The sequence below is a fragment of the Lepidochelys kempii genome, chromosome 1, assembly GCF_965140285.1.
Source record: "Lepidochelys kempii isolate rLepKem1 chromosome 1, rLepKem1.hap1, whole genome shotgun sequence".
NCBI classification, from domain to species: Eukaryota; Metazoa; Chordata; order Testudines; family Cheloniidae; genus Lepidochelys; species Lepidochelys kempii.
In genome coordinates, this window is record NC_136380.1 from 109,031,119 (window position 1) to 109,045,274 (window position 14,156).

At 43.0% G+C, this 14,156-nt stretch overlaps 1 protein-coding gene across 1 annotated transcript in view; it reads left to right on the forward strand.

Annotated features, from left to right (window-relative positions):
* The window catches only part of COL4A2 (collagen type IV alpha 2 chain), a 249,308-nt gene that overhangs the window by 67,567 nt on the left and 167,585 nt on the right, over positions 1 to 14,156 (forward strand). The window contains exon 4 of the mRNA XM_073349678.2: positions 928 to 1,008. Coding sequence (XP_073205779.1) covers positions 928 to 1,008 — 81 coding nt within the window. The remainder of the gene's footprint in view (positions 1 to 927; positions 1,009 to 14,156) is intronic.

Below are 14,156 nucleotides of genomic sequence, written 5' to 3' on the forward strand. Positions count from 1 at the left end.
CAAATTCAAACCCACACCACCAATTAAGAGAAAAACTCTTTGTTGTTAGTGATTACAAAATGGCCATGACTTAGTCACTCCTGTATGGTATAGTCTAAACATATTCTCCTTCTCAAATGGTGCAGAATTCCGTGAATGAAGTGGGGGAGTATTATGTCTGGGAGATTATTTTCTGAAACAAATATGAAATCTTTTGGGAAGCTGAAGACACAATTTCAGTTCCTAGGACACATTTTATCAATTTAGCTATCAGGTTTCATCAAACTTGGGGAAAACTTTGAATCCAAATTAATTTAAATCTTGTATGCCTTAAAACTAACAAAAAAGGAACTTAAATGTATGAGAGCCATGAGAGCCTCACAACAAATGTGGGTGTTTGCTTTGGGAATCTAAATTATTGCATGCAATAAAACTTAGACTATACTGGATATGTCTTGACAATACAATAACAATTAATACCAGGTATTGAATGGCCCACTGCATTGATATATATGACTTATACAATACCCCCCCCAAAGAATTCAGCAGCTGTGCTTATGTAATACAGATGTTTGCTGGAGGCATCAAAAAGATGTATGAGACATACTACTCACAATGTGGAGTTATAACAACATTTAGAAATTCTATATCCGTGTAGAAAATCTTGTCACAGTAGTTCGTAGTGTTAATCCCCTAATGACAGTTTTGAAATTTCCTAAAATTTAGACTCAATGCTTTTTTAGGCTGTTATGGTTTTTGCTAAAATGTGTATAACTAGGAACTGGAAATCTACTAATCCTCCTCCTTGGAATGAATGAATTAAGAAGGCCTAGTCTTTGCTTGGGACAACTCCCAGTGAGCTTACCATTCCAAGTATATGTTTTACTATTTTCTCCTATGTACTGTAGCTGACTTCATTTAACATTTTTGTGTGCATTCTGTTTTCAGGGTGGAAAATCTTACACAGGACCATGTGGAGGAAGAGACTGTAGTAGGGGATGTGAATGTTTCCCTGAAAAAGGGGGCCGTGTAAGTACCAATGTCTTCCTATCCAGACACTTGTATGTTGCACTGTAGAGACCAGATCCAAAATCCACTGACATCAGTGAACTTTGGATCAGTCTGTAGGCGTTATGTATGTTAAATAATACTCTTGCTGAAAAAGAATATCTTATTATTTGACTTCACTATAGTTCCTATAGCAGTTTTTAGATTGTTTGAATGAAGCAACTAAATGCACATCTGAAACTAAGATTTAATTAAGAAAGAAACATTCTGGAACAAAACACAGTACATGGCACTTGCGTGGAGGATTACAGGATTATTATCAAAGGTCTCTTTCATTATGCAGCATATTAGAACTAAGTTATATGGCAAACCATTTCTCCCTGGCTTTTTATGAGGCAAAGCTGGCCTGGATCATATGGCAATGTTAAGCAATTATAAAACCATTCAGTAACCTTCAGTTTTATCAAAATGTTTCTACAAATTGGGCATGGGGGTAAATGTATACTCAGTCCTCATTATTTGCATTAAAGCAGAAGAATATCAGGCTTGTGGGATTTAGAACTTCCACAGGAGGGGAGCCATTTGGGACTGTGTGGAATGCATTGGCACGAAGCAGAAGGGGCTGAAGCAGTGTTTTGAGGGGAGCAAGTAAAGGATTGCAGGATGAGGCAGTTGCCATGCAAAGCTCCTAACCTGTGCAAGGGTGCACATCCAATCCTGCATGATTTAGGAGCCCTAAATGGCAGACTCTGCTACATCTGATACAGTAATTCAGCCCTTTCTGCCCCCTACTGCTAAGAAAAGGTTAAGAGAGGCAGGCCACACATCCTTGCTGCTGTCTTGAATCCCATGTGAGCTCCCTTTTTCCACTTTCCACTCAGTTTGTGCCACTTCAATTTCTTGTTACAGTCCTTGGGCTTGACTCTGCATGACAGTAGAAGAGGAAGGGTGGTAGGCCACAAAAGATGTCGGGCCTCCTCTGCATAGGGTGTTGCTACTTGCTGTCCTGAGACATAGATGATGAAGCAACACATTACCAGCAGTACTCCTGCTCATAGCAGAAATACTGATTGCCCATATCAACATAAGGAGAACGCCTCATTACCATATAGTGGATTAGGACGGAAGAACAGTGTAGTAGTCATGTTCAGTCACCATGTCCCTGGAGGCCTTTTGGATATTGAGCCCCCATATGGAAGGGGATATGTGCAAGGTCATTAAGTGCTTTTAATTACAATGACTAGATCCTGCTCCAGTTGAAGCTGATTTGGGAGCAGGGGCCACTGACTTAATTGGTGCACATTACTCTCTCTGCAGCTACTGCCTCTATATCTATTCAGTCAGAGTGCTTCGCTCAACAGGTGTGCATCTTCCCTGCACATCCTTCTTGGTGCACTGTAGGATAAAACTTTTAGTGGTGGTAAAAGGATTCATGAAGTTGGGTGGGTTGTACTTTTTTTTCCTTTGTAATTTTGTTTATTATCATCTTTGTGACAGAAGCCAAGTATCAGATTTCTTATAGCCATTAGAGTTGGTGGAAAGAGTTACTTGCTGAAATACTGCCAAGTACTGTGACTAAAACATTTTGCATTTTTGTATTGGCTGACCAACCCTTATTTCACAGGTTGCTGAATCTATTCAAGAGGAGAAAAGAGCAACCAAACAAACACCTGTGTAGGGCAGAAACTTGAAAATATTAAAATAGCAAAGTAGAAACTCACTCAATGTGCCCTAGTGAGTGGAAGCCCACTACAAATTAATTTGTGAAAACTATCAAATTAGGGCAGTTCTGCAGCACTCACTACCCTCAACTCCCTTTGACTTAACTGAGAGTTGAGCAGGCTCCTGATGCCATTAGGTCATAGGTAAGCAAACATTGAAAGCCAAGGAAGATCTATTACAAAACATACTTTCCTCATTTATTTTGTTATTTGTGGTTCAGTTTTAATTAGAAATGTGTGAATAATGGAAAAGGGTATATTTTATTTTATTCAAAGAACTTCACAACATGTTTACAAAATTATTTTTAGTTCTGTAAAACATCACTTTGACACCGTGTGCACTGGATGCATTTAGTATTTGTTGGCCTCTTCGGCTGTCACAGACTCAGCTGTACATCTGGTTTAAGCAACAACTTTTTGCCACTAGAGACTCTGGTTAAATTGGCATAGAGTTTGCTCTCATGATAGTCCTCAGAGGGAATATTTGTTCAAACAAAACCTCAGTATAAACTGGCCCAGTGCTCATTTTCTGTTCTTGAGGTGACTCACTACATGCACAATAGGCATGTTGCCTATTAGTTATCATTCACAACGAAGTCTGGAGAAGTTGCATGGAGTCTGCTTGTCCCGTGACTAGCTGTGGCTGGCATAATCAGCCTTACTTTGAAGGGCATTTGGAATTCAGCGCAGTCAACAGACAATTGGATAAAGAAAACATGAAGCTCTGATGCTAATTAGCATTGCTGCCACTGGGTACAATTTAGAATTTGGTGGAGAACTCTTTCTTAATAAGAAGTCTTTCAAGCCAGAGAAGCAGTACCACGCCTTTGGATTGCTGCTAATGACTATACATCAAAAACTTCTGACTGAAGTTAATTCATCAGTACATTAACAACTTTACAAATAATTGTGAAAACATCTGTGCTGGCTGGCAAGATCTAAAGGGAAACTTGTCATTAATTTTACATATATAAAGTTTCAGCCTTTTCTGCCTTACTTTGCAGCTCCTGCCACAATCAACTCCTCCCTTCCTCCACCCTGAGCCTCTATGCTGCTTAGTACTGGTACCTGGCCAGGAGCAGATGTAAGAGAGCAGGTGCCAGAGAGGCTTCCTGAAGAGTAGGTGCCCCTAGTGACTCAGAGGAGCTAGTACAGCTCCTGCTAACCATCTGGCTTGATGAATGAGGATCCAGCTGGGTTGCAGGAATGAGTGCCAGGGCTGCCAGAGGCATAAATATCATGTGACATGGATGACAGTTGGGAGCTCTAGGTCTCCATCCCCCCGACCATGCCAAACATGGGGAGGAGTTGCTGGAGCATGCTGCCTACTGGTTGTGGTGTATGGTTCCTATGAAACTATTGCCAGGTGGCACAAGTTAGAGCAACCACTGGCAGATCTTGTGCAAAGAACCAAGGAGCCATCACTGATTGCTGGTTTTCAGCTTTTCCTCCTTTTCTTCTCTCATGGCTGTTCCAGGTGGCCGTGTGAGGGCAGAAGCCATACTTTAAGGGCTACCCTAGGGTCAAAGAGAGTCAGATGAGCTCCTGCAGACTTGCAGGGAAGCAGATAAAGAACGAGCGAGAGCCACTATCTTTATTCCCCTGTAGTACCAGTGGACTTCCTGCTGAGCAGTTGAAAAGGAAGAGACACCAGCTGCTCAGAGTGCTCTTTGCTCACATCAGAGCTGCTTCTGGGGCTGCACAGGAGGTGATTGTGAAGGTAGTGGGGCCCAGATCTGTACAGGAACTTAGGCATTGCAACTCCTCACTTTTAGGCACCTAGCCGCCCTGTGGAATCCACAAACCCTGATGAGGTGCCTAGGTTCCTTATACAATGCATGGGGGAAGAGAGTCACCTGAGAATGCAATTCACAAAAGCCAGCACACTAGGCGAGGAGCTGCCTAAGCTAATCAATAGTAGATGCCAACAAGATAGGTGTGTCTTAAGTTGTACCCCTCTTTGAGAGTTAGGCATCCAAATCCAGGCTAGATCAAGGTGCCTATCTCTGCTTGGGATCCACAGTAGTGAAGTCTCTCCTGGAGTCAGATGTCTAAGCCATTTCTTGCAAGAACAGCACAGCACTCACCTAACTCCACATAAAATGGCCGGGAGAGGGAGGAGAAGGTTGAAGAGGCCTCCCTTATAACCTTTAGCCCAGTGATTAGGGCTTTCATCTGGAATATGGGAGACTCCAGTTCAATTATTTCCTCTGCTCTATGAGAAGAAGCAGTCGGAACAGGGGTTTCTCAAACCAGTGAACTATGGGATATTCTGAATGGGTCACTTTCGAGCTCTCCTGTTGAAGTCATAAACTTTGTATGAATAATTAAATATGCACTGGGCGAGTGAGAGTGATGCTATAGTCCAGGGGCTACGGCACTTCCCTGGGAGGGGGGCAGGCCTCTGTTCAAATCCTTTCTGTCCCTCAGGCAGATGGGGAAATGGAACGAGGGTCTCCCAGTCCCAACATTGGATTAAAGGTCTTCCAGCTTTTTTGTGTGAAGATAGGTGTGCTCTGAGCACACCTATTGGATTGGCCCTTGAAGAGGAGAGGTGTTGCCCCAGTTCTCTTCTCCTGGTTTGAGGGTCGCATTGGACTGAGAGAGAGCTTAGGTGAGAAAGAGAGAGAGAGAGGTGTCTGGATGCCTCCCAGAGACCGCTGTGTGTGTGCCCAGAGGCAGAAACTTAGGTGCCTCAGGGACTTTGCAGAAAAATTGTAGGTGCGGAGGGATTTTAGGCATTTACACATGAGCAGGGGGTTTCAGGATCTTAGTGGTCCTAAATTTTGGATTTAGGCACCTAACTCTCACTTTAGGCACACAAGTTCTTTTGTGGATTTAGGCATGAGTCCTCTCTACCACCTCCCCATTGTGACAGGTCTGATACAAACACTTCAGTTTAAAGGTTGCAGGGCATGGCTCAGGGTTACATTTTCAATTCGTAATCAAATATACATTTTCTTCTTAAATGAGTGAAAGCTCAAAATTGTGGCTCTTGCGGGCCAGACTGCTTCCTGTCTGGCCTCATAATTTGAATCTTTGGAGGGGAGGATAAAGGGAACTTTGATTGAGCCAGTTCCTCTGAATTTTTTGAAGTGTTTACTCCTTTATTCCCTTCTCCCTTTTCTCTGTTGGCTGGTCCTTTGGAAGTCTGAGTGCAGTCAGACTGTGCATCAACTAAATATGGATATTCTTTGCACAGGAACTATCACAGGGTGTCTGGCTCTTCAAGATAATTGGACTCAGTCCCACTTGACTAATCAGCTACCTCTCAGCTGTGACTGTGAGGATAGGGATGAGCTGATAGCCTGAAGATCACCTGGTCCTCACAAAAGCCAGCAAAAGCTCAGTTGAACTGTAGAAAACAGGAGTCCTCAGGTTGGAGGAAGACCCCAGTTTATGAGAGACTCTTAAGTGGATGACTTGTGGAAGTAGTCCTGCAAGGCAAAGGCCGGGAAGGAGAAGGGAGCAGAGGGGCTTGTCCTGTCTCCCAGGTGGATGGCCTGTGGAGTGTAACCCCGTAGAGATTAGACGGGGTCTTGCAGAAGGCCCCAGATCAGAGGGAAAGGATGTGAGTAATCTATTGAAGAACTAAAACTAACACTTGGAAGAAAAGGCATTGAAGTCCTATGGCTGGAGATGTTCTTTGGTACAGGGGTTGGTGAGTGAGCCCACTCATTTAAAGAAACCAACAGTTTAAAGTATGTTTAGGATTATAAATAGGAATGAAGCCACATGTTCTCATAAAGCACGAACACCTACACAACGCAGCAGCCTGTTTGTTTAGCACCACACACTGTTGTGAACCCATGGCTCTGTTCTTTGCAAGGAGTACTGAACCCAGTTCAAGGTCTCCGTCCTGATATTCAAAGCTCTCTGTACAGTTAGTTCTTGCTATCTGAGAAATCACCTCTCTCTCTCTCTCCATTACTATGACCTTCCACCACAGCAATGTTCCTATTGAACAGTGAATCTGTCAGCTAGTAGGTTAAGTGATGGAGTCAGTTCCATTGATTTTTATAGCTCTTGAGGACCTTTAGCACCTATTAGGAGGTGTTCAGTTCTATCTCTGAGTGAGTGGGCAACACCCCTCTGGATTTGGCCCTTAATAAAGGTTACTCAGGTAGGTAAGGGCTGCAGGGCTGGTTCCATAGTTTGAATATAAGCAACATTGCACAGAATTAGAGTGTGTGTGTGTGTATATACATATATATATATATGTATGTATGTGTATATATATAAATCCATGATACTCCCACACCTTGAATACTGTGTGCAGTTCTGGTCACCCCATCTCAGAAAAGATATATTAGGATTGGAAAAGGTACAGAAAAGGGTGATAAAAATTATGGGTATGGAACTACTTCCTTATGAGGAGCGATTTTAAAAACGACTGGAGCTGTTCAGCTTGGAAAAGAGACAACTAAAGGGAGGAGATATGACAAAGGTCTATAAAATCATGAATAGTGATGAGAAAGTAAATAAGGAAGTTTTTACCCCTTCACAAAACTCAAAAAACGTGGGTCATGCAATGAATTTAATAGGTAGCAGACGTAAAACAAATCTAAGAAAGTAGTACTTCACACAATGCACAGTCAACCTGTGGAACTCATTGCCAGGAGATGTTGTGAAGGCCAGTAATACAGCTTGGTTCAAAAAAGAATTTAATAAGTTCATGGAGGCTAGGTCCATCAATGGCTGTTAGCCAAGATGCTCAGGGATACAACCCCATGCTCTTGGTGTCCTAAGCCTCTACCTGCCAGAAGCTGGGAGTAGATTACAGGGGATGGATCACTCGATAATTGTCCTGTTTTGTTCATTGCCTCTGAAGCACCTGGCATTGGCCACTGTCGGAAGACAGGATACTGGGCTAGATGGACCATTGGTCTGACCCAGTATGGCCATTCTTATGTTCTTATGTTGTAAATAATTTGTATATTTGCTAGTTGTCAAAGACTAGTTTTAGAATATAAACTACTGTGTGAATTGGTCCTTTTTGAAAAACAGAACGGAGATGTGGATTGCATGAGAAATTGGGATCTGAGTAAAGCAGAGAAATTTATAACAGAAAACAATATCTTTTGGTGTTTATTATGCCATGAAAACACACTTTCCAGATCTCACGTTTTTTGTAGTAATTCTATAAGTTTAAGAAGTTTTAAAAAAATAGCTTTCATAAATGAATACCTTGGACAAAGGAGTTTGTCATTTAAATTTTTAAATGGTTAATGCAACTGTGTAGGAAACAACAATAAATGCTTGCAATATAATAATCCACTGTGGGGCCTATTGCATCCTTAGCTTGTTTAGAAGTCAACCTAGAAGGCTTTATGGAAAATGGAAATGAAGGAAACATTTTGCTCTTTCTGTAGAGAGTGAGAAAGTGCTCCCTATTGAAACCTCACTTTGTACTTTTCATATGAGTCTAACAGTGCTTGAACCCTTTGGTCACTGTTTTTGTAGTGGACTGGAGTAATAGAAACCATGAGCGGTAAAGATAGTTCAGTGTGCGAGCAATGCCTCTTTTGTCAGATCACTCAGACTTTTTTATTTTAATGAAGCTAGAAGTCTAGAGGGAATAATTCACAAAACATGAGGTGTATCTAAAACTTTTTAAAAGAAATTTATTATGTTTCTTTAACTGAAGAAAGAGACCAGTAGTAAGTTATCAACAATACATATATCACATCAGCCGCCTTCTTCTGGCTGCTTTGCAATAGGTAAGCTCGTGCTGGCATTTAATTTATAAACGCCTCTTATTTAAAGTTTATAGCTTGCCATATAGGGACTGGGTGTAGAAGTGGGTTTTCCCCCAAATTTGAAATAAAAAAATCTTTGTAGATGTTTGCAAGTTGTTTGGATTCTTACCACTGCAAGGTTTTCCCCAAAACTATTTTATTGACTTTTTTCAATTCAGTAATCATTTATTTTCATAGTGGACCAAATTCTTAGCTAGAATAAATTCCTTTCACATCACAGAAGCTGTGCCCATTTATACCAGCAGAGAATTTGACCCATTAGCTCTTGTGGGGTTTTTTATTGTTAATTTACAAACATACACCCTGAGTTAGAATTAAATGTATAATGACTCTTTAAAGAATTGTCAGATTTTTCACTAGAAACTGATATGAAGTTAAAGAAAAGATAAGACTCTGAAAGTTGATGCTACTTTATTGGGAAGGATAAAAAGTATTCTTCCCTTGCTTTTTTTTATAAAAAAATTCCAAAGATACAATAAATAAAAAGGAAGTCAGCAAATTCAAACATCATGTCACCCAAGAAGTCTTTAGCAAAACCCAGTAATGACATAGATCTCCTGAGTTCCAATCCAGTGATTTAACCACAAGACCGTTCTTCCTCTCTTTTTTATAGGTTTATATATGTTTCATATAACTTTTCCCAGTTTTGTGTTCTATCTTTAGCTATGTTTTACTAAACTACAACAAATTACTTATATTGACCAATAGTCTGCCACTGTACTGGAAAAATGTCTAAACCAATTACACAAGTTTTCTGTACTATATGTTACTGCTGTAATTTGAGAGTCCTTTGAATTTTTAAATTTATTGGTGGAATAATTGGTTATCACATAATTACTGTTGTACTGAAACGACAAGTTTCATTCTCACACAAAATGAATACTGTAATCAGAGGTGGATTAAAGTTTCCTGGGGCCCGGGGCCAGAGCAAGTGGGGGACCCGTCCCCACGCATGCTGCCTGCAGTCCTACCCCTGTTCCACCCTTTCTGCCCCCTCCCTGGGGCCCTGCCCCTGTTCCACCCATGGTCCCTCCCCATTCCACACCCCCCAACACTGTGGTCTTGCAACTTGTTTGCTCCTTTCTGCTCCCTCCCACACTGTGGCCCCAAGACCGGAGAAGCTCTGTCCCCATTCCATGCCCTGGGCACAGTGGGGAGCGAGAGCTCCTCCAGACCTGAGGCCGTAGCAGGTAGCAAGAGTTCCTCCAATCCCAGGGCTACAGCAGAGGTCCGAGTGCTGGGGCTTTCCCCACCACCCCCATGCTTCTGCGGGGGACCAGGGTTGAGGTGCTGGGGCTTGTCCTGCCCTGCACTTCTGCCGGAGAGTGGGGTTGGGTGTGGGGGCTTCCCCTGCCGCCCCGTGGCTTCTGCCTGGGTCTGGGGCTGCTGGGAGCTTCCCCTGCCACCCTGCAGCTTCTGCCATGGGCATGGGTAGGGCGCCGGGGCTTCTCCCACCCTGCCCAGTGCTTCTGCCGGAGAGTGGGGTCAGGGTATTCAGGCTTCCCCTGACACACTCACCTGTCTGGGTGTGGGGGCTTCCCCTGCCGCCCCGTGGCTTCTGCCTGGGTCTGGGTCTGCTGGGAGCTTCCCCTGCCACCCTGCAGCTTCTGCCATGGGCATGGGTAGGGCGCCGGGGCTTCTCCCACCCTGCCCAGTGCTTCTGCCGGAGAGTGGGGTCAGGGTATTCAGGCTTCCCCTGACACGCTCACCTGTCTGGGAGCAGGGTCAGGGCATGGGGGCTTCCCCCAACCTGTCCAGCACTGCTACCAGGGATCAGGGTCAGGGCGCAGGGGCTTCTCCTATCCCACCTGTCACTGTTGCCAGGGAGTGGGGTCGGGGTGCAGGGGCTTCCCCTGATCTGCCCAGTGGCCGGAGCTCTGGGCTTCTGCTGCCTGGTGGCGGATTTTTTCAGGGGTCCCTGGGCATAGGCCCTGTCAGCCCAGTGGCTAATCCGCCACTGACTGCAATAGCTTTGAAATGTCACTGATTTAAAATTACAAACCTGCAATCTGTTGATATGCTAGAGATTCTGGGGTATGGGCAGGAGGTTGTTTTTGTTTTGTTTAACAATGGCAGATTTAAGCACAGAACTCCCAATGGTGTTAATGAGAATTGTGTGGACAAGAGGCTAGTCTTTGGTTTAGATTTATAACTCAAACTCATCAAGTACAGAATAACAAAGGCTGAGCAGAAGAATACAGTCTTTTGGGAAATGCAAGTTATTTTTTTGCTGCAATTCCCTCTGTGACTCAGCCTCGTCAAAATACTAGATATAAGAGACTTGTATAAGAGACTAGGTATAAGTGACTTGTGGTCTCTAGTCATTGAGAAAAGAGTGGAAATTAGGAAAATATACCCACAAAGATTTGTTTAATGCTGTGAAGCTAAATTCTGTTCTCAGATACACAGGTTCAATTCACTTTCACATGTATATTTTTATTTACATTCATCCCTTTATCAGTGCCCCTACCATTTGTTGTCAGTAGAGATCAATAGCACAGGGTTCTTTCACTTGAGCTGAAAGCATAACCCTTCAGAAGTAAGTAGGCTGTAGATCTCTCCTACTGAAGTTTTTCCACTTTAATTGAATAATTAAGTATCAATTGGCCAGAGAAAGAGAGAAAAAAAATCACTCTATAGACCAGTAGTTAGGGTACTCTCTTGAGAGCCAACAGATCCCTGTTCAAATCCCACATCGCAGGGGAATACCCTAATTGCTTGTCTAAAAATTACAAGGGAGGCCTTCTCCTTGATCCCCACTCCCTGGCTGTTTTACATAGAGCTAGACAGCCTCTGAGCATGCCTAGGTGACTGTGTAATTGGTCTGTGGGCACGCTCACTTCTGCCTTACTCTAGAGTACAGTGTGCATGCCCAGAAGCCAATTACACAGTTACCCAGGGAGCTTTTAGTGTAAACACCTAGGTTCCAAGTGGGTATAGGCACCTACAGGGTCAGGTGGTAGCCGAGCAGTGGTTCGGTGGATCACAGTGGTGCCTAAAAATGGAATTTACATGCCTAACTCTGGGGTTTGCCTCATACCTTTGTGGCTCTGGGCCTGATCATCTGCCCGTGCTTCCCAAACAGTGAGCTATGGCTCCTGTGAGGAACCAAGAAGAGTTCACAGTGGAGCCACGACTATTTGGGAAAAATTATAATCAATGTCCATTACGGGTATTTTTTCCTGATTAACAGACTGTTAAACTAGGCTGCATCTTATCTATGGGTTTGTGTCTTATGCTGCTGCTGGGGCTGGGAGCTCCTCTGTGTCCTCTGCTCCTGCAGGGAGCCATCAGCAAAGAGACTTCCTAAGAATAAAGTTGTCCAAATTCTAGTGACCTTCTTGAATCTAATTTTAAAATATCTGTAAGGGCTATCTGTACTAAAAAGTTTGGGAACCACCATTCTGTGTGAAATAATCCCCAGAGGGGAACATGACACTCAGCCAGCATGTTACGTTTTTAAATAACTTGGTTTTAGTCTATCTGAAATTTCATGTCTGTTTATGCCCTCACACTCTGTTTAGTGAAAACTGCTTTAACTGGGCTCCAGTGACTATCAGTCAGTCTGGTAGCGGGAGCTCATGATGCCTGGATAAGTGCTAGAATTTTTTTTTTTGGCTCATAGACTTTAAGGCCAGAAGTGACCATCATGATCATGTAGTCTGACCTCTTGCACATTGCAAGCCACAGAACCTCACCCACCCACTCCTGTAATAGACCCCTAACTTCTGGCTGAGTTACTGAAGTCCTTTGTAATAACGATCATAAAGGGAAATCCACATTTGTTTCTGTTTTAGCTGTGTGTTTAAACATGCTTTTAATACATTTTTCAACCAATACCAGTTCTTTTAAACTAGATTTTTTTTCTAGAGAGTATTCCTGTGAAATAAGTGAACATACTTTACATCTTACATCAATAAGATCTAAGGGTAAGGGATGATCAATGGAAAGTTTTGCTGAATAATGCATAATGTCAATTTTTTTGTATTGGCCAAGAGAATGGCTTAAAATTATGTAAACATGAGTTAACTGTGAATGGGGTAGAACATACAAAGATGTTACTAGGATGTACCTGGAAATCTGGGCCTGTCTCAGTCAATTATGTAATAAACAGTATTTTGTCCCAGTTTTTGTAACCATGCTGACTGGGCATCTGGAGAAGGTGAACCAGTGAAATTGATGATAGGCTGAGTGCATGTGCATCTCAAGGACTGCCCTATTGTTAGAGCTGTCACATGATGACATTCCTGCACTCCCCTTCTTCTGCATGAGCTCTAAACCCAGGCCTTCTCTAAAACCTAGCCAAATCAATAGTGTGGCAACAAAGGCGTGGAAGGGATTTTGCTTGGCTGAGGAAGAGATGGAAAGAGAAATCTCACTTTTCCTTCTACCTCCCACCCCGCAGCGTTCAAAACCCTTCCATGCACACCGCCTGATCTCCAGCAAAACAAGCACTGATGTGCTAACCTTACAAATGTTACTGTGCTAGACTAGAGCTATACAATTGCATCTACTTAGGATACTGCATATAGTTTTGGGGACATTCTGAAATTTGGCTGAGAGTCTCAAAGCTCATCTATATAATGTTACTAAAACTATATTAGACAACCCGGTATATCAGGCACAGAGATCGTCTTTCATCATTCCCATGGGAAGTAGAAGGAATGTGAGGGGGTAGTGTGTAAAAGGTGAGGGGTGTCAGGGCTTACCATTCTCTGGCCAGAATAGCAGCAAAGAGAACAGCCATCTAATTAACTCTGGCTTGAAATCTGAACCCTGGGCTTTACTGGTTTGATTTGATTGTTTGTGCTACACTCATCCTTCCTCTTTCCTACCACCACCTTTTGCAGCCCATCATATTTCTCATTGTCCTCCTCTCACACATACATGCCTTCTTTCCCCCTCCTATCTCCTCCTCCTCTTCTTCCCCTTTGTTCGTCTTTGTTGTATAATGCCCTGCCCTCTGCCTCTACTACCACACTCCGAAATATTACAAATTTTAGCTAATGAAAAAAAAAACCTATCCCAGAGCCTGCAGAATGACCTAAGCAACCAGCCAATCTCACTGTTCTAACCTTTGTACTCTTTTCCCTTTCCATCCCCTTAGGACTAAATTAAACATATAAACTGGATAATAATTGAACTACTGTAACTCATACTGAATAGATGAGTTTTAACTTTAACCAGTTCTTTGTTTGAGCTACACAACAATAATATAGAATAATACAATCCACTTATTTCCAAAATATTCTATATTCTTTTGGATACATAGGGCCAGATTCCCTCTGCTGGGGTAATATGTAAACTGTTTGGTGCAGGGAAAGTCTTCTGTTCTATGTCTGTGCATTTTAGCATAATGGGAATAATTAATAATATACCAAGATTGTATTCCCCTCCCTCACATTTCACATGTCACTTATTTTCCTAAATCGTGAGCTCTTTGGAGTAAAGGGTGTCTTCGTACGTGTTTATATAGCTGTGGCGGAGCGAGACTCATCACCATGGCGCTTCCTGTTGGCCATTCTTGAATTAGCTCAATTCTTTCCACAGGGCACTCTCCTGCGGTGGTGTCTCGCATGCCGTTACTCCCGCTTTGCTGTCTCCACCACTCTGTGACCCGCATCACTTCCCGGAATTCAGTGTCCTCTTCTGGGCACAGCCTGTGCCCCACTCTTCTGTCTCCCTCAGT